At 46.8% G+C, this 21,773-nt stretch overlaps 1 protein-coding gene across 1 annotated transcript in view; it reads right to left on the minus strand.

The window, feature by feature from the left end:
* The window catches only part of LOC147707040 (protein eva-1 homolog C-like), a 739,660-nt gene that overhangs the window by 457,220 nt on the left and 260,667 nt on the right, over window positions 1–21,773 (minus strand). The window contains exon 3 of the mRNA XM_086926252.1: window positions 1,120–1,243. Within this exon, the coding sequence (XP_086782378.1) occupies window positions 1,120–1,243 (124 nt within the window). The remainder of the gene's footprint in view (window positions 1–1,119; window positions 1,244–21,773) is intronic.

Here is a 21,773-nt window from a genome sequence, read left to right on the forward strand (position 1 = left end):
TGTTCTTTTTGCTTTCCCCCACCCTGCTTTTGCTCCCCCATATTACTTCAGACCCACTGGCCTCTTTGTGTTGCTTTTGTGCCCCCCCGTACACATGTTGCTACACCATTCCTTTTGCCCTATGTTGCTTCCCCCCCTGTGGTGCTTCCCAAACCCACTTTCTAAAACCAAAAAGCTTTAGTGTATTTTCTTCCGAGTTTGATTTGCAAATAAAAAGAAGAAAAAAGTGGCCGCATCATTTGGTAGATGCATGCATGGGTGCTGTGTGTGCCAACAAAATGATGCAATCGCTAATTTGCCCTTTCTTAGCCATGCTGCAAGACTAAAATGTCCCAAAGGTGTCATGTACTGGCTCTGCCAATGCTTGCTCTTTTGAGCTGTTGTCCTGCTCTCATCTCCTCCAGACCACTAAAGTTCTTCACCAATGTCCCAAGATTTGTTATTCTTATTTTATGGGTCAACGCCTCCGGAGTCATGCCTCCATTCTTTTTTTATGGACTAGATTCTTAGGGCTTGTACCTTTAGTGAATTGAAATATTTACCTTCGAAATCTCCTATCCCTGTAGGCGGCAAATATATTCATTTTTGGTTTTTTGGGACAAGATAACGTATTACAACGATCAGGAAGATCAAATAAAACACCAGAAAGGCACGAGCCATGCAACCCAAGTTCTGTACCACCTTTCAACCTGTTTGTGATACTCTTCCTTTCTGTCATCCTGCCCCTGTCCTCAAATAGTCAGTATGTATTATGATATGAGTTGTGGGAGATTGTATCTGAATTGTCACATGTGCTCTACCTGCTCCTCCCCTCCCCCGCTTTACCAGCACACTATTAAATAGAGGGTGTTACACAATTACTTGCCTCATACTAATGCAAGACCAGTACCTACAAACATGAAACAACCTAGTCTTTGTTCAACAAATAATCCTATTGATCTGCTATTTGGCCCTGAACAGTCCACAAATATTTCCAGTGTATTTTGTCTGGTTTACTGGCAATTGTTCAAATACACAGCAATTGTTTTCAATGTTATTTCCTTTGCGCAGTGAATCTAAAATGGCCGACAGATTAAAAACAGGAACTACTTGGGTGACATTTATGTAAAACATACTTACTGGGCCTGCATTTGTACCACACAACAAGATATTTGCTGGTTCCGGGGCACGGGTCTGCACCAAACAGTCGGCTATTGACAAGAAGCTGGCAGTTCCTTCGGTCCTGGCACTCGTCCAACATTTTCTACAAAGGCAGGTGCACAGAGAAGAAAACAGAGGCCCTTTAGTATGTAGAGCATGAGCCCCCGGGGGACAATCTGTCTTTAGTCCAGGTTTCACGGGGGTCTGGACTTCAGAAATGTAAAGTTCAGTACAAATACACACGGCTAACTCTTTCAGACTCTTAAGAGACCATGCATCTAAAAATACTTACATTTAGGGCACATATATCCTGCACTGTCATGTCAAAATGTATGGGCCAATTTGTGAAATTGTTCTGCCTAAAATCAATTTGAGAAGATGAATAATAGACTTGATCTTAGAATAACTGATGTGGCCTACTGAACACTGTGAGCTCAATTGGTGACACAAAGTGTAGCAGCTAGTTAAGATTTCAGTGGATAGATAAGCAGAATGAATGTGGCTCGTTTCAGAAATCATTAAGCATGACCGTAACAAATATAGACATCAATTCCCTCCTTGTTCTAACGTTCACTACATCTGTCTTTCATTTCTACAATCGAAGCCTCTGAAGGCGAAATCCATTCACCAAAGGAAACAACAAAACATCTCTCTAATAAATTCACTGATGTTTGTATTCTGAAAGAAAGCATTGCCAGAGCCAATAGGCTGCGCCTTTGTGATCTATTGACTTTGCCAATGATTGTTAGTCGGGCAGCAAAGCATCCCGATGATGTACAGAATGGCTAAAGCTAAGCAAAAAAGAAAGCACTTTTACAAAATGTTGTAGGTTCATGCACCAAGCAAGGCACGGCTACAAAATGACACAGCTGCTTTCTTTCTTTGTTTTTAGTTGCAGATCTGAGCCAGTATCAGTAGATTCGACCTAAAAAGCAGGATGCACAGAAGAGAATTCTTCCAAATCCAGTCACAGCACAAAACACATAATGAGACGCTAGTGACAGATCCATCTTTTAACACAGGATGTGGAATACACCAAAGAATTATGTGTCTAACTTAAATATATTTTTACATATACCCAGTACACAAAATGACAATACCTGTCTTTTTAAACCAATCCATGACAAAAAACTGCCCATCTTCCACATCAATACATTTAACATATATTGACGTGGCATAAGTAGTTATTGATTTTCTTAAATGTTAAATTCACATAGCTTGCTTGAGTCAGACAAATCCATGCATAGGCTTTCTTCCAAGGGGCATATCATCCCTATATTTGTGAAAGCACTGTGCTGTATCTTTCTTCTACACATTCTCAGACTGACAAAAGTATAACACGCAATTAGGGTTGACGGATTGACTGATTAATTAAACTGGATTACACACTCACCACCTAAAGGTTTTATATCCATCAGGCTCTTACTCCAGCCTCTTACTGACAGACACACTCAGAATCTTAAGATTGCACCAGATGCCTCAACACAAATGATGTGGTTCCAACAAGGGTCTGAACAGGGGATGGATACAGAAGCAATTCTTTCACAGTTTGTCTTACCACAACACTCCTCAGCCTGCTCCTCATCAAACGGCCACAGCAACAATCAGGGACTTCACGTGGCCGCCTAGATTGCCTATAGTTTTGGAAAACCACTTCTCACAGGACAGGATCTGACCATGACACAAGCCTGGTCCACCAAAATAAGGGGGAAAAAAACTAATGCAAAAGCGTAACAACAACGCATGTGGTGAACGGTCAAGACCAAACCATAATGCCCTACTGCTGCTCTTCAGCAAGCTGCCAACAAGGGATACAAAGACGCACTCCGGGTGGCCCGGAAAGTGTTTATTGGAAGGACAGCAGAAGGATTACCCTATAACAGAATCAAACTACTCATCCCAAATGGAATCGGCAGATTAAATACCTCCTACATCCAGAGCTTGCTGAGCACAAATCACATCCCTAAACTATCCTTCTGAGGCATATCTAACACTCCTGTGTGCCATATTCAAACTTCAATGGCTCGCCACGCCCTGCCTCAACATGTGACCCTCCATACACTTCACAGACTTATACCCTCACCCAGATCCAGCATCGCCCTCTCTTCAAACAGCACATAATATAATGAACAGCACTTGCCAAATCCATGACCAAGGCCTTGACCTGTACTCTAATGCAATGACCTATCTGACTCTAAAAGGACTCTATTTCAGTCTAGGCCGCAGTCTCACTTTCCGAACAAATTGAATGCAAGTGAAGGGCAGTGTGTATTGTGCACAAAATCAAGCCATTGACAACCCCTTCTCAGAAGGACCAGTCCAGACATCACAAACAAGTACAAGAAAATATCCAAATACTTTTGATTGCCAAAGTAATTAACATATGCTCTGCCCAGCTCACTCCATTGCTTCTGTGTCTTGCATGGCAGTGAGGCTTCATAAGAACTCAAAATTGTGGGCTCCGCTCCACCTCTCAGAACCATCTTTTCTTAAACACAACTATCCTTGGGCCCTACAGTGCTCTTTCGGCTCTCTCCACACCAGAGCTTAAAGTGATCATCTCTCTCAGTGTTATTATGGACACAATGTCCAGTCCTAGGATTGTGGGTGGCAGCCAAACCCATCCACAAAGGTAGTCCATTGATATATTCAGACCCCACCCACTGCCCCACCTAATAACAATGATTTGTCAGTGAAACGTTTAGGACGGGAAACACTGTCGACGATAATATGGAATATGGTGCACAGCCAAGTAGAGCTTGGCATTGCCCTGGATGCTGTTTAATGCTTCCTACAAGGTGTTAGAGGCATGGGCTGGGAGGAGAAACACACAGGGCAGGAAATCAACAATAACCAGAAGCATCTCAGAGCACCGCTTGATCAAACAGGCTAGTCTCCCACTTCCACCATATTCACCTCCCCTGTTGAAAACTGAATGACAGACACAGTGCAGGTCCTAACTGGACACCAGAAAGCAACACAAAATGGTTGTTTCCTGCTTGGTTGAGAGAGGTAAAATACTAGTTATCAAGCTTCTGTATTAGAAGAGATACCCACTTTGTAAAAGGTGCACTATTCTTTTCTACTGCCCCTTATTGATAATCAAATAAATGCACTATTGTTTCAGTGGTGACTTTAAATCCACCCATTCCTAAGATCCAGACTGTAGCCAACAATTTGATCTCCCTGTAGCTTAACTGACTGAAGGATGAATCAAGAAACTGCAATTAATTCAAAACAATAGAGCACAGATGAAAACAGACTCTGCTGTAGCTCCATACACCTCTATTTAACAGCGTCCAGGCACAATATGCTTCCCAAACCTCATTACGCCACGTTGCAATGTTGTTTTGCAGTGATTTCTATTAATTTCTGCACTAAATGCAGTCTCAAGGCATATTTTTGCACCATGAGATTTTTTCATCTCATTTAACAGCTCATAAATAAGCATCATCAAAGGCAATGGGCCCGGCTTTAAAGTGCCAACACATACAACCACAGGCTTTCTTTCACAAATGCTCTTTTTGTTTCTTGCATGACCAAATGCAGTTTAGCACATTAAAGTCAGACCTACAGACTTGTCCAATGCAGGGGGAAAATAGCAAAAAAGGATTGTTTCCAGTATAGTATGTGATAGACAATTTGAGGGGAAATGGCCACTACAACTCAGCCGTTTACCACGCATTCCTTTAGTACGAGATACATATGAAAGACATGTGTGCTATTGGTAATATTAAATAAGGGGGCTTGGGGGACCCCCCCCAAAAAAAATCAAATCAAAAAGGGGGTTGGGGGGTCTCCAACCCCCCCCCCAAAAAGCACCTAATTACATCACGATGTGGAGGAAATCGGCGTCGTTGGAGGAAGCGGAAAGACCCTTCGCTTCCTCTTTACGACGTGCGAGATCGGAAGAGCTTACAGAGAAGAGAGGACGTAGAGAGGTAAGGGGAATTTCAGTTTAAGAAATTAATGAGGGGGATGTGTAGCAAAGGGGTAAATAAATAGGGATCAGGGGATGGAAATTTGAAAAAAGGGTTTGTGGGTGGGGGAATCGCGCAGGGCAAACATTTTAATGTTAAGGGAAGGGGAATTTATTAGAAGGAATGGGGGTGGGGGTCATACAGGGAAGGGGTATTATAAAAAAAGAGAGATGGAGAGGGGACGGGGCAGGGGACCAGTAAAAGGAATTGGGGCATGGTTTGAAAATAACCTTTACCAAGAATATGCCATTATCATGCAAATTGTTGTAAATATATGCGTGGTAAAGGCATTTGCGTGGTAAATGTTATTCGTGGTAATGGAATTCGCGTTGTAACGCATGCGTGGTAAAGGCATGTGTTGCAACGGAATGCGTTGTAACGACATACAACCCAATTTGATCGTTCAGTGTACCTAGCAGATTTAAAATAGTTTACCATCCATTCTAATGAAACCTTCCACAGGAGGCAGAATGATACATCAAACGGTACACCATAAGGTGAACTGGTAATACACCTCTGGGAGGAGCCAAGCCCACTATAGATATATTTTAAAGAATTGGTAACAATAGGCCAGGAGACAGCTCCCACTATTAAAAGTTTAATCTTAAATGGTGACTGTGATCTGTCCCATTTAGTTTCTTATACAGCCCCATTCCTTCTTGGTGCTGTTGGATAATTCTGCTAGGAGATCGCAGCACTAAATTGTCACCCGTCTCTATGGATTGTGATAGGGAATGGTCTCAAGGGTGTATCATGGCCTCTCTGCCCTCTCAAATGCTTTTGATGTTAAGGGGAAGGTGGCTGAACGTAGCAGTGGTGGACTTGCTCCTTTATCCCCTGCAGGGAAGTGATGAGTCATGCCGATTTGAAGGTCGGTAATCAGAAGAAGGTCGCCACCATCCCCGAAGATGGATTTTTGATTTCTTCAAAGAAAAAAAATCCCAGAGGTGGGAGTGGGTGGAACAGTCTCATGGAACAAATAAAATGTACAATGTGACTGTGCTATGTCAACGTAGAGCTGAGGCTGAAGGGCTTAAAAAGACAGTGAGGGCCCATAGCCTGGTTAAGAGAGTTGAGGGAATGGAGCCATATTTGTACCTTATGCACAATGCACAGGACAGATTTTTGATGTGCCGTTTTAGACTTAACCTTCTTCCATTCATATTGGCATCACCAGCAGGGTGTTCAACATCAATTGAACAGAAGGGATCCTGCGGCTGCGACAATAGGTCTCCGCAGGATTCCCTTCACTTTATTTTACTATGCCCTTTTTTCACTATGCCCAGGCGCAGATTTCTAGTAAAAGTTTTAAAACAAGCTAAACTGGAACATGCTAGTGAGGCACTAGTCTTTTTACAAAAAGCATCGGACCCTTTTACCCTGTGTTGTATAATGAATTTTATCAAAGTGGCGGTCCGTTTAAGGTTAACTAGGGGAGATGAATGATGTGTTTTTTCTTTTCTTAATGTGTTGCATTTTTTCCTCTGTTCTGTGTCCCATGTTAACATTAATATTTTAATATCAGGATCTGGAAAATGTTTAATGACTTTTTATTCATGTAAATATGTATGTGCTTTTATGGTGATTTTTAATCATCGAATAAAGATTCTTTGAATTGAATTGAATTGACTGTGCTATGAGGTTTACTAACAATATTTAAGGTACTGCATCCTACACTGGAAGGTCAGACATTCTTGACTGCGGGTCCTACAATGTGATGCCATCTTCTTCCTACTCCTGGTACAAGACTGAGTTTCAAGTTGATCTGTGTTGTACATAATTTCACTTTCTCAACTTGTGCAAAGAGAAGTCAACCGCTGCAAGTTAGTCCAGTCTACAAAACCAAACGCTCCAGGTTAAGCTTACCTTTGTCGCAATAAATGACAGTACGAACTTTAGCGTTTGAGGACCGCTAGGTTCATCTTCTGATGTCAACTGTGAAAATGTTCAGGATATAAAGTTGCTCTGGCCAATACTTTCTTATACACACAAAAAAGAGAGTGTATAATTGCACTTAGGGCTCACAGATCGAAAGCAAATCTAGGAAACTGAATTATAAATGGCCTTTGCTTAGGGGTTTACCTCACCAGCAGGCAGTTAAGATCAGCCATTGCTGGTCATGTGGTCGGAGAGAAGGATGTGCAATCTTTCCAAGGACATGCAGAACCGAAAAAAACACACAGACACATTCCTTGTTTACACATTGACTACAGTTACAAATGTATTATTTTCTACAACACCTTCAAGTATAACATTTATCTGACCTACTCCAATAATTAGTCTGGGGCCAAATACCTCCATTTGCGTTCCATAAAATGATTTGTTATATATTACTTTGGAATCCGAATGATATTGTTTGATTTTCTTTGCAACTTACATAAGTACCAAACAAAGCTTAAAAGTGCTAAAATGAAATAAATTAGTTTCTGATTTCTAATTTCGGGAACCCTGCCCTCAAAGAGCTACAGACACAATCTGCAGTGGTGAAAGGGGGTGTAACTACAACTGAACCCCTGATTATTACACATAGGACGGAGCTGAAGTAAATAGTTATCATACTCCGAGCAGACGGTGGTGTTTTTCAGGCTTAAAATCTTACTTTTTTAAAGAAAATAGTTTTGTTCAAGGAGAGAAGCCATAACTCAAACGTCATGCTATCCCTAGCAAACCTTTATTAAATGGTCTAACAAAAAGTATATGAAATATGTTTAGCGACAGAATAAAAAAAAAAGAGCGAGACTGATAGATGACGTTGACCCTGAGAAGAAAAATATAGCTTTCCAACAGATGCTGACAAAGCTGTAGCCAGGATTTCTTATGTATTGTGGATCAGAAACTGTGACTCTTTCGTCCCAGGAATGGTACATGTGCTTATTTGGATGCAGACCGTGAATCAGGTCACAGTTCCTTATCAATTACAAAGGCAAAGCACCTTCAACCCCAGACTGCCCACAGGATCTAAACAAGGAGCCTGCGTTCAGTTTCATCATAGATCAACAGTTCCCAGAGCCTTCTCAAGCATCTTATATAGCCTTATTGCCCACTGCTGAGGGCAATACTGGCTGTTAAAGCTCTGATCTAGAGTCACAGGCCAGAACCACAGGGGAGGGCCAACAAAGTGGGAGAGGGCCTTAAACAACTGGTATAGCCTCGGGCAGAAGGGCTATAATGCTTAGAGGCGGCAGACCCGAGAGCAGAGGACGGCCCGGGACCAGGGTTCGAATCCCGGCGCTGCAGGTTTCTGGACCAGGGTCAGCGGACTCGATAATTCTCTCGCCTCGGTGCCCACTCTGATCAGCGATCACACTCGGCAACTCTGGGCATTAGCTTGCCTCATCTTCACTAACGGCCCCACCAGACCGCCGGGGATGCCTGGTCTCACCCTGGAGATACCCATTAAGGGACCATCTCTCAGGGAAGCCAGGAAGGGTTTCGCAGCGGTCGAAGCGCCTTGGGACCCTCCGGGTAAGTAGTGCGCTATATAAATGCCTATACATTTACATACATACATACATTTTAGAACATTCCACCCACTAAGGGTAGAATGTTCTACATTAAAGAGAAACATGAAGACAAACATTGGAATGTTGGAGTTCCAGGCTTATACCAGCCATTACTAGTCCAGAGCTACTCCATTGTCTTCAATAGAGCTCACAACATTCCAATGTTCCAATACAGCCTTAGAGCCCGCAGTAGCAGGCTCTACCAACCATTAAAGGCCCGCTCCAGCGTTAAAGGCCTGAGCTGAAGGCGAGGGCCTTTAACAAGAGAGCGGGCCTTTAATGGCCAGTAAAGCTCGCTGTGGAAGGCTCTAAGGCTTTAGAACATTCCGCCCCTGGAGGGCAGAATTTTCTAATTTGTAAAAAAAAAAGGCCTCACGGAGCTTGTGTGAGTTGAAATCCTCTCGGGCTCCATGAAGCCTTTGTTCACAGCAACAGCTGTGAACAAATATTGGAATGTTGATGCTCCGAGCTTCTACCGGCCATTAACAGTCCGGAGCACTCCATTGTCTTCAATGGCGCTCTCAACATTCCAGTGTTGTAACACAAACATTAGAGAGTGGGTGGTCGACCTGGCAGGGTTCCACTTGAAGAACCAGAGTATTCGAACGGAGATGCGGTAGAAAGCATCTAGTGCTCATTGGGACCGTGGTGATAGCTAGTGAGGAACGTGTTCGAAGTTCAGCTTCTGCTCTCCGGTGGCATGGGTAGTGTAGTGTCCTGCAAGGACACAGTCTAGTTGTTTTCTTGTGACCTCACACTAAACACCCACCCACCACAGATGTCACTGGTCAGGTGACACAGGTCTAATAAAAAGAGGCCGAGCGCACGTGCTCTGGGCCAGTTGTACCCTACAGCTAACTGTGTCTGCGTTAGTCCTTTGCAGCATGGGGGCCCAGGGCCCCCAACACAACATTGGCGACGAGGCGGTAACACAATGCCACGCTTGCCACAGCTGAATATCCCCGGAAAGAAGAAGGGAACTGCCCATGTGCAGGGCACCCCCTGAGGAAGCGACGCCGGCCGCCGAGAGGCCCGCGGAGCGTGTGCTCTGCCCCGGGCCTGAAGATCCATGGTGAGGTGTCCGGGAGTCCACCCCGCACCTCTGTGCCCAGCGTGAGCCTCCCTGCGCGAGGCGAAAGAAGAGCGGTCCGACCGGAGCCCACCCGCGTCGACTGAGCCCCTGCCTGGGGTGAAGAGAGAGAGCCGTGCAGAGCCCACCTGCATCGGCCGCCACTGAACCCGTGACGAGGAAGACCATCGCGGTGCCCACCCGCATGGTCGAAAAGGCCGTCGGCCGAAGGTGAGCCCGGGCGTTGCGAAATGCCTGGGAGGGGGGCGAGCAAGCCTGGAGCGACCCCCCGTGACTGCATGACAAGCGGTGCCCACCTGCATAGCCGTGGCACTCTGCCGAGCGCCGACAATAAACTAACAGTAAAGCAGAGCCAGCGGAGCCCACCCGCGGGCTGCCTACAGCGCCCTTCCTCCGCCGCGTGTGTGAAGTGTGGCGGCGGGGTGAATAGACTTGACCGGAGAGCGCCCGCAGCGTGAGGGGAGCTGCCGGGCGCCGATTAAGTGAAGCGCAGCCCATCCGCGACAAGCCGAATCCTCGGCGGAGCCCACCCACGGCTTATCACCAGAGACCCCCTCTCCCCGCACGCAGCTCAATGAACAGTGTGTGGCTGCTGCGGCGGGAGAGGGCAAAGAAGAGGGGGCACAAGTAATTAAAGCGGAGCCCACCCGCATCAAGAAACACACCAGCCCCATTTGCAACCTGACCCGTGCAGGGGCCACCCACGTCCCCGCAAGCAACAAGCTCCCACGCTCAATGCACACGAGGGCCAACAGCCTTCCCTCTGTGTAGCGCCGACACCCCGCCGCGCAGCGAGTGAGAAGTGAAGCTGCGGCGGCGGGGCGCAAGAGACCAAATGCAGCATCCAACCTGTGCCCACTGGATACAAACCGTCAGCTACGCCCAGCAAGTGAAAGGACACAGGAGCCACAGATCCAAGGCTGGCAAAATGGAGCAAGCAGGTCCCGGCAACAACGTTAGAATTCACCCCTAGCAACAATAGAAGCACTGAACGTGTGTGGCGCCCTCAGGCACAGTCCAGAGTCATAAAGGCAGTGAAAAGCACTTACTGTGGTCCTGGTGCCCCACTCCCTCAACTGCATTGTAGAAACCAGCAATGGCCATAGAAAACAAAAAGAGCAACGAAAGGAAAGACTGCTGGTGCCTGCCGAGGACCTCCCCCGCCGTCTAATGGCCATCCCTGGTACTGCAGCAGGGTAAAGCACACAAGCGCAAGGCAATCCAAGAGACACTGTACAGGGCCATGGGAACTAAGCAGGTGCCCTAGGACAATACATACTGCCACTATTATCAGAAAGTAGAGGAGCAGCGAGAGCCCTACGCAGCCAGAAGGAGGCGCTGCACAGCACACGCCTAACACCAGGGGGAGACAGGGACGTCTCTCACTCACAAGGAGAAAAGTAGAGAACAAGCCTCATCTACCGCAGCTGACGAGGGTTCTAACCCCAAAACTAAAAGACACTAGCAGACAGCAACACTAGGACACAGCAGGGACTGCAGTTGCTGCACGGACACAGTGTTCACAAACCCACCGTCACTGCCCAGTGACACAGGACAGCAGAGAACTGCGCAGGAATATGCCAGAAGAACAAGAGCACTGCCTCACCAGACAGCGCAGGAACGTGCCAAAACCTTCAGGGACGCGCCAGGAGACATTGCCGGAAAACTCCAGGACCGCGCAAGGTGTGACGGAACTCCACACAACAGGACAAAACAACACTGCGCAGAAACGCGCAAGGAGTGAAGGAACTCCACGCCCAAGAAGGTCAACGAAGCAGTGGCGCAGTTCACCAGAAGCGCAGGAACGCGCCAGCAATGCAGGAACCGTACCACAAAGCGCAAGAACGCGACAGGTGTGCAAGAACTCCACACCCGCACGACAAGACCGCGCAGCACTGCGCCGGAACGTGCCAAGAGCGCCAAGGATCAAGAGCTCCAGAGTGACGCTGCACAGCGACACGCTAATGCCACGGGACAGCTCACAAAGGTCCCCAAGAAAGACAGCGACATCTCGCAGCAACCAGAGCACCATCGTCAGCACGCATGGCGGCATGCACCAGAGATGCACCAGGAGCGGTGATGCAACCCTCCTCCGCGCAGACAAAGCGCGCCAACGCCAAAACACCGTGACGCGCCCAACAAGCCGGCCCGCCAATGGTCGCACCAAGCAAGAAGCTGACCTGCCCAAAGGTCACACCCAAGCCAAGAAGCCGTCCTGCCCAAAAGGTCGCACCCAAGCCAAGAAGCCGACCTGCCCAAAGGTCGCACCCAAGCAGGAAGACGACTCGACCAATAGTCGTGCCCACACAAAGAAGCCGACCCACCAAAGGTCACACCCAAGCAAAGAAGTTCGACCACCAAGACATGGACCAGCGGACGTCGACAACCACAGTTTAACATTCTGAGTCAAGAGGGAAGATCGCGACGACTGGTCCAGTCACAAGAAGAGAAGATCACAGTGTCGGAGAGCTATGCCCAAACCAGAGAGAAACAGGTGGAGTGCACGCTGCCTGGAGAAGACTGGTTGGGAAGAGCAAGACAGTACGGTGACCAGACCGCGTCGCGAGATGGAACAGGGAGAAGAAGGGCGCGGCTCCACAAAGAAAGGGAAGAAGCCAATTCGCCAGAGAATTGCAGAAGTGCCGCCGAAGAAAGAACCGTAGAGACAAAGAAACCCGATGACCAAGGAAGGGTTTCCTGATGAAAAGTAAAAGAAATGATCAAGTAGAGGGAAGATACGACGGCAGGTCTAGTCATCAAGCCAAGTGAAGACAGTGTCCCACCGCATGGACAAGACCAGGGGAGATACATGCAGAGTGCCCGCTACATGGAGAAGCCTGGTTAGAAAGAGCAAGCAAGAAAGAGGACTGGACCGCGTCGAGAAAGAGGCTGAAGAGGAAGAATGGAGTAACACAACATCACTCCACAAGGGGAAGAGAGAGAACCACACTCAGCACACAGGAACATCGGTGCTGTCCAAGGAGCATTGCAACAGTCAGCACACAGGAATATTGGTGCTGTCCAAGGAACATCGCAACATCCGTGTGGATCCCAGTAATCCCGACAACTCGCACCTGAGGAGACCAACCACTGAAGAACCGCATGGGTGCCCCGTGAACATGAAGCTTGCCGAAGCAGCGCATACCCGAGCACTAGACAATCCATCCTTGTGGACTACACAAGACGCGACTGAGGCCATGTCCGAAGTTCCGCAGCGACCCGCACAGCCCACGCGATCAAGTGGCAGTCCAGGGGACAAGGGCCTCGGCCGCATGTCCTGTGAGAGAGGAATCCGGATGGGAGAGGTGCAGTAGCGGCAGCTTCACGACAGGCAACAGGAAGCACGAAGGCCCCAGGTAAACACCTGGCAACGAGAAACGGTCTGATGAAGACACTGAACCCATGTCCTAACGGCAAGACCATCCTGGCGGATGACATCAACACCCCCGAGGACATCATGAGAGACTTGGCGGTGAGTCCGTTGGCAGTTCCTCAGCGACGCCTTTGCGCGGCTCATGCGAAGCCCCGCACGGTCCACTGGGTCCCATCATGTCCAGCAAGAGGGTCCTCCCAGCGACTCTAGTGAGAGAAGAGTCCAAGCAGGAGAGGCCAATCTCCGAGGCTCCAGTGAGAGAGGAGTCGGGCAAGAAAGGCAAGTCGGACGTTACTTGGCCGGCAGGAGGTGTGAAAGCATCAAGATCAGCAAATACAAAGAAAGACCTCTCGTGCCGCAGTCGTCTCCAACAACCAACAAGCGTTGTCATTCACCGGACTCGGAACACCAGCGAGAACCCTCAAGGGTCAATCCCATTCTGCTCCAGATACCCCAAGTATTGAACAGTGTACATAAGCGCAGCAAGACAAGGATGATCTGAAGTACACCGCTGAGGTGAAGCTCATCTGACTGGATTTGTAATCCTGGAACTTTTCAACATTATCCCAGCCGATCGCCTGAAGAAGATCTGTTGGGGTTGTAAATTGTTTATTCTGTTCTCTTGCAGGTTGGACATTTTGTTTTCTCTTCCTTAAACTTTGGGAGGGATGTAGTGTCCTGCAAGGACACAGTCTAGTTGTTTTCTTGTGACCTCACACTAAACACCCACCCACCACTGATGTCACTGGTCAGGTGACACAGGTCTAATAAAAAGAGGCCGAGCGCACGTGCTCTGGGCCAGTTGTACCCTACAGCTAACTGTGTCTGCGTTAGTCCTTTGCAGCATGGGGGCCCAGGGCCCCCAACACAACAGGTAGGGGATATGAGCTTTTGCTCGTGGTTAATTCCTCTTGGGAGCAAGTGGGGGAATGGGCAGCACCTGAAAGCAGTGGCCAGGTCCAATGGAGTTTTCACCCTGCCATGCATACTACTTGATGAGTGCTAACAAGGGGTGTACGTGGTCCTTGATCCTTCCACCCTCTAGCGAAGGATGTGTTGTGATAAATGGGCCCACCTGATAACATCTTTAGATCAGGCCCGCCGTGTGGCTTTGTTCAAGGACATTTTCATAGGTTCTGGCTGTGGATTTAGGTTGAGCCTTTTGCATTAAACCTTACCATTCATTGTTCTGTCATTCAATATCCGGCATTCAAGGGCTTCTGTGTTAGTGTGGCTGGGACACTGCCACTACAAGACGACATAACATAACATGTCTATTTGTAAAGCTCACTATCACCAATGGGACTCAAGGCGCTGAATAACACATGTTTATTGTTACCCAACTCAATGGTACTCATTTTATCGACCTCAGATGGATGAAAGGCTGAGTGGAGCTGCCGAGATTTGAGCCTGTGACCATGAGGTCTAACAAAGACCCCTGTTGTGGATGCATTAGTCCACTAAGCCACCAGACTCAGCATACATCGTATATCTGAGGTCGTTTTATCTGATTAAATGAAGCTTAACTTGCATTGTGTTTACAAACTTGAATCCCTCAGAAAACAAAATTGCCAGAGGGAAGCCCCAAGGAATCTAAGTTCCATTCCAGTGTTGCTTGCGTATGCAATCAGATTTGAATGCCCTCCCCCCTGGAAATATGAACCATTAGCAAAGAAGTGCCTGTTTCTTAAGAGACAATTTTCTGTCTGTGCAGGTGGAGACAGCTCACACATTTACGTTTTTGTTTTCAGAGTCTTGGCTTTTCAACAAAAGTGTCAAATGGATAACTTGGAGTAGATTAGCACCTCCGAGTTATTACAGCTAACCGCACTTTCTACCTCGCTTTTCTTTTCAGTAACCCAGGTAGTCAGGCCTTCCTGCCACACAAAAGGCTCTTACAAGCCGAACATTGCTGTGTGTTGACTCACTTGTTGAATCAAGTGATAGCGTCTATTGTGCGACAGGAAGAGCCAGACACCTGAAATACTTCTGTGAGAGGCAATACTTTTATCAGCCTTTCAGGTGTGTAAGGTTGAAGGGCATCTGAAAAACAAATCTTAATCATCTCTAGAACAATGCCCCAAGTTTGTCTTTTAAAGAACAGGCTGTTATACTTCCTATGCCTGCGGTAAACTTTATTCTTGTTTTAAGAACTTTGCCTCCATTCCACAAAGGAGACAGTTTGTCTGCTCAAAACTGTATTGGGAAAGAAGTACATATTTTAGGAATATATATTTACTGGATCAGTTTTATGTAGGCCTTTATGGTGCCAGAGCTTTGCAGAAGTGGATGAACTGAGAAACCTGGAGCCAAGGAGGTTTAGCACAGAATGGTGGCTGGTACAGCTTATATTTTAGTACCTCTGGAAATGACGTAACTACCACTAATCTTATTGGTCACAGAAGCAGCGAGAGAAAATGGAAATAAAGTTTCCACACTTGGACCTTCCCTGACCACTTAGCAGCAAATAGGAGTCTGTTGAGTGGCCTATGATAGGGCACGAAGTCAAACCTCTTATGTCATCAGTGGTAAAAGGTTACGTGTTGTCACTTCCACTACCATTGGCATGAAGACAACATAATAGCATGAACAGAAACAGGAATACACCATTAATTTCATTCATGACCTATGTAGTCTTCGCCCTATGTAGCGTGCTGTACAAAGGGCATCACAATACATGGGATGTGATCTAGCAACTACATTGTCAGCGTTGGAATCTGGACACCTAGTCCTAATCCTGGCCCTGGCACTGCAGTCTGTGTGATTCTGGGCATTCTCTAAATAGCTCTAGGTCCAAATGTGTGAATATGTCTGAAAAGCAATGCAATTGTGAAATGCAAATGTGCACATCCCCAATGAACATAGATAACTCTGTTACTGCACAGCTAAGACTACAGTACATGAATACTATCAATCAATCAATCAATCAATCAATCAACCAGAGAACTTGTAAAGCACGCTACTTACCCATGAGGGTCTCAAGGCGCTGAAGGGGAGGGGAGGGGGTGCTGCTACTGCTCGAAGAGCCAGGTCTTGAGGAGCCTTCTGAAGGCGAGCAGGTCTTGGGTCTGCCGTAGGTGGGTGGGGAGGGTGTTCCAGGTCTTGGCGGCGAGGAAGGAGAAGGATCTGTCACCGGCGGTCGTCCGCTGGATGTGCGGGAAGGCAGCAAGGCCGAAGCTGGCGGAGCGGAGCTGGCGTGTGGGAGTGTAGAAGTTGAGTCTGTCGTTCAGATAGGCCAGTCCGGTGTTGTGGAGTGCTTTGTGTGCGTAGGTGAGGAGTTTGAAGGTGATCCTCTTGTTGACGGGGAGCCAGTGCAGGTCTCTTAGGTGGGAGGTGATGTGGCTACGGTGGGGGACGTTGAGGATCAGTCGGGCTGAAGCGTTCTGGATGCGTTGTAGTCGTCGCAGGTGTTGGCCGGGATTCCTGCGTAGAGTGCGTTGCCGTAGTCCAGCCTGCTGCTGACGAGGGCTTGGGTCACTGTTCTTCTTGTTTCGGTCGGGATCCACTTGTAGATCCTGCGAAGCATGCGGAGGGTGTTGTAGCAGGAGGAGGAGATGGCGTTGACCTACTTCGACATGGAGAGGGAGGAGTCGAGGATTAATCCTAGGTTGCGTGCATGTTCCATGGGTGTTGGAGCTGCTCCCAGTGTGGTCGGCCACCAGGAGTCGTCCCACGCAGAGGGGGTGGGACCTAGGATGAGGACCTCCATCTTGTCCGAGTTCAGTTTCAGGCAGCTGCTCCTCATCCACTCGGCGACGGCCTTCATTCCCTCGTGGAGGTTGGTTTTGGCGGTGTGTGGGTCCTTGGTGAGGGAGAGGATGAGCTGGGTGACGTCAGCAGAGGAGATGATGATCAGGTCGTGCTGGCGGGCTACTTGTGCGAGGGGGGCCATGTAGACATTGAACAGGGTCGGGCTGACGGATAAGCCCTGGGGTACGCTGCAAATGATGTCGTTGGCTTTGGATCGGAAGGGCGGGAGGCGGACTCTCTGGGTTCTGCCGGAGAGGAAGGACGTGGTCCAGTCAAGGGCCTTCTTCTGAATGCCGGCTTCTTGGCGGTGTGTTCTTAGTGTGCAGTGGCAGACTGTGTCGAATGCGGCTGACAGGTCCAGGAGGATGAGGGCTGAAGTTTCACCGTTGTCTAGCTGGCGCCTGATGTCGTCTGTAGCGGCGATGAGGGCAGTTTCGGTGCTGTGGTTGCGTCTGAATCTAGACTGGGATGGGTCTAGGATGTTGTTGTCCTCGAGGTGGCGGGTCAGCTGCATGTTGGTGATTTTCTCGATGACCTTTGCCAGGAAGGGGAGCAGGGAGATGGGCCGGAAGTTCTACAAACACATACAGCAAAAGAAGAAAAGAGGAAAGCGTGACAGGAGGTGAGAATAACAGCAGATGCTAGGAGGTTGTGCTTTGGAGCTGCGGTGTGATGACAGTGTCGAAGAGTGTAGTGATTAAATGAGAACAAACGTCTGTGTACGTTTGTGTTAACATGAGGGAATTTCATCTGGCTGCATGCAGAGGATCATAAAGCTTTTACGCCTGGGACAAGTAATAAAGCATGCCTGCATACTCCACATATGATTCACCAAGAGACACTCAACTACATTCTATTTATGCATATTGCACACAACTCATGATCCTTTGTGATAGACGTAAGTTTTAAGGGTGTGTGGAAAAGTGGGAGTTAAAAGTAGACATTGGAGTCGCAGCCAAGCCCATGCAACACAAAACATGCAAGCACCTTTAAAGTGGTGACGTTTATGACACTGGGAATGTGTTTCTGTAGAGTTGGTAGAACTTTGAATTTGTAATATAAAATTTAGAATATGGGGGAAATGTATTCTCTGTTGGATTGAGGCTAAAAAGAGACATGAATGATGAAGAAGAATTGACTAACAGTCGTATAAAATCTTGAGCATTTGCATATGCGTATTATAGACAATTTACTAAGTGCATGCATTGTATGCATCCGTACATGTCATTATGAAGTCTTACAAGTTATTTCTTGTGTACATATGTTTCGTAGAGATACTCATTTAGTATTGCATTAATGTTGTAAAAGCATACGTTTTTGTTTTCTTCTTGTTGATCATTATCATCTGTAAGTATAAGGGGGTGATGCGTAGAGTTGGTAGAACTTTGAATATGTCTTATAGAATTTGGAATCTGGGGGAAAGGTATTCTCTGGCGGATTGAGGCATGAGTGGATTGGAAAGCTGTATGCTGGAGGTAACGTCATGGACAGAACACACTTGCGTATTCATCTACTATTTGTTTGGTGAATCCTTACAATTTCCATTGTTTACATACGTGAATACAAATATACAGTTCAGGTGTTAGTGTAGTATGGCATGGGGCATTGAAGGCTTGCTGATGAGGAATGTGGCGATCCGAAATTTCCGAGTTTCAGTTCGAATCCGACTCCCCTTCCGCGGTCACAAAATTAATTTCCGAAGTCGGTAAATTAAATTGGATAATAGTAGTACTTCTCATTTACGTCCCTTATAAATGGCAGAAGTGTGGTAAGGAGTGCTATACATAAACACAAGTAATTATTACTGCCATAGGAATCGTAGCAGTGTTGGAAAACTGTTCAGTAAGACATTTTCCAAAACTGTGTAAGTTCTGCAAGCATGCACACTAGGGGCCAGATGTAGGAGGCCATTTACCGACCAGTAAATGGGTATTTGTGATGTAGGGGGCCAATTTTACCGATTCTGTAAATTTACCGATTCTGTAAATTTACCGAATCAGTAAAATACAGAATCGGTATTTTTACCGATTCGGTAACTGCCAGATGTAGATGGGACTCTTCTGAGTCCCAAAGGCCTTACAGTTTCGGTATTTTACCACCCAATCCAATTGGGTGGTATAATACCGAATCCAGGTGTGCATGCACATGTGTGCATGCACACCTATGCCATGTGACAGACAGACATGCCCTAATGCCACATGGCACACATGCCTGTATTTGGGGTGCTAGAGGGTGTCAAAGTGACACCCCCTGCACCCTTGCAGGATTCGGTATTTACCGAATCGGTAAATACCGATTCGGTAATGCCCATTGATTCCTATGGGCTTCAAGGCCCATAGGAATCAATGGGCATTACCGATTTTTACAGATTCGGTAATTCAATTACCGAATTTACCTAAATCTCCCTCCTTCAATTTTACCGATTCATAAATACCGAATCGGTAAAATTCGGTATTTATGAGTCGGTAAAATATACTTACCTACATCTGGCCCTAGGAAATGGAAAAATTATTTTACTTTTTTTTTTAATGCGTAGTACAAAAATACTGAGCACTTACGTAGTACATTATAACATGTGTACTTTGTGCGCCCTTACCCAGGAAATCTAGATGAATACCCGAACATAAATAATCTATCCACATGCATAGGCATATAATATGCACATCACGTGGACCTTGTTGCATAGTATGCACTATGTAATTGCCAATCTGAGGTGCTGATTCTGAATAGGAGGGTTAATTCTGATCCCTGTGCGAGGTTGAAGGTAAACACCATTAAGGTAAACATCACCCCTACAATTTCCCCCTGACAAATTCCGACAGGTCAAACATGCTGAAACTAATTGAGGGAGAATGCGAAGTATACAAGTCTTTTCTCTTAAAATCCCTCGTGTTTCCCTGGTAGCCTCTTAATTGGTGGTAGTTCCATAACACTGCAAATAAAGCCCCATATGTATTTACCGGGTGTTGTTAATACCTTCCATACAAATCTCCCCTAGATTCGAGATGTGACTAGGCCCCATATTTCTTCATAGCAAGGCATGACAATATACCAGCTTCATTACTAAAGTATTAGACTCTCACTGCACTGCAGGCTTGGGTAGCTCAGAGTACCAATGTCCCGCCTGTCTGTGCGCATGCGCAGTGCATGTTTCTCAGAAGCGGGAATTAGTCAGGCGGAATGATTTTACCTGTCACACTGTCAAACTGCGGAATTTTACAGCCCTCCTTCAATCACACCAGCATATCCTGGGTGAAGATGGGGGCGGAATGGTGCCTGGGGAGAGAGGCAGAGGGCGGTGGAAACAGACACACTGCACAGCTTAATCCTGGGTTCAAGTGGTAAGTCAGAGCCGAGCCTGGCTGACAGACAGTGCCCAGGAGGGAAGCCCGGGACCTGAAGGCGCAGGGAGATAAAGAGACCCCGGCCTTTGCGCCGAGGCAAAACAAACACCAATCTCATCGCTTCTGTGATTTATGAATCTCATTATCTCACCCACTCCCCTTACATTTTTCATTTACAGGGCCGTAAGCAGGGCCATCCTGTTTTCAACACATTTCGATCTGACACGTCACGCTTGAAGGCAGGAAGCGCCTAAATATACAACCAATCATAGCGCCACAAATCAGTGAATTTTGCGGCCGCTGACTGACACACTGCCGCACTTGAGGTAGCGCTGTATAGTCAAATAAAGCGCTCGGGTAGAACTCATTTTTTAGAAGACATTGGACTGACAATCATTATGATAATGTGGTGGCAGCATTATAGGCACACTCCAATCCACAAACATTGCCTCTGATTATCCATTTTGTATTCTATGACAGGCATGAAACCATGATCATAAGTCACTCCAGAGCCTGGCTGCGAGATCTGGCATCTAACTAGACCAACAAAGATCAAGACAAGGCAGTAAGAGTCCAATAGTGCAGGGTGCAGTGATTATAGGGGAGGACGAATGTACCAGCATCAACAACCGTCTCCACTGAACAATAATTCAGATATGGTTTATAGGCCGACATGTCAAGTCGATAATGTCACAACCCAAGTGAAGATCAATCATATAAGGATTATTTCTCATAGCCACATCCACAGAGTGGTGCTGGAGAGAAAGCAGTAGCTTCAACTGAGATCTTGCTGCCAAATCTAACAAATGCCCATGCGGGGAATGAGATTTTGTTATCAATTTATGATTATGATCAATTTAATAAATTATCTCATTCATCTATTTTGGACCGCTAGTATCTGTCATTGAGGAAAGGACAACCCCCGCATAGATTAGACAAACCCCATTAACTGACGCCACTCTGAAGAACCACTTACAACTGATAAAGTTTAAGAGTTTTATATGAAGTTAATTTGAATGCAATACAATCCTTACAGAAAGTATACAAAATACAAAATCAGTCTCTAGATCCGTAATCAAAGCTTCAGTGTGAAGTGGTTCCTTCTGCGTCATCTGCAGTAAGATAAAATGATCAAGTTAGAACTGTCCCTACTCTATGCTATGTGACATCCCTACTTCGCAAGTTTCTTCCCTAAAAAGGTGTCAGCAGTTTGACTCCCAAAGAAGTTCAAACTCTCTTAGCCTCTAAAGGAATTCTTAAATTTTAGAAGCAGTACCCTCTCTGCCTACCCATCCGCTCTCTAAGGGTCCTCGGCCTACTGCTCCCTTGCGCTCTGATCTCTCAGCGCATCTGCTCAAGGCATCTACCCTTGTCTTTGCTCTCGCCTTAGCCTAATGCTAATTGCTCTGCTCTCCTCACATTGCCCTTCTCTGATTGCTCTCCTCCCCGGGGTGCTGTCCCTAAAATACACAATTACAGTGTGGGTGAAACGCCCCTTGACGCCCACCACGGACTTTCCCCGATGATGTCAACTTCTTGCTTCTTCCATTGGTCCACTCCTTGCGTCGTTCGTTAAGTTGACCCTTCTCCTTA

The sequence above is a fragment of the Lissotriton vulgaris genome, chromosome 6 (genome assembly GCF_964263255.1).
Source record: "Lissotriton vulgaris chromosome 6, aLisVul1.2, whole genome shotgun sequence".
Classification (NCBI taxonomy): Eukaryota; Metazoa; Chordata; class Amphibia; order Caudata; family Salamandridae; genus Lissotriton; species Lissotriton vulgaris.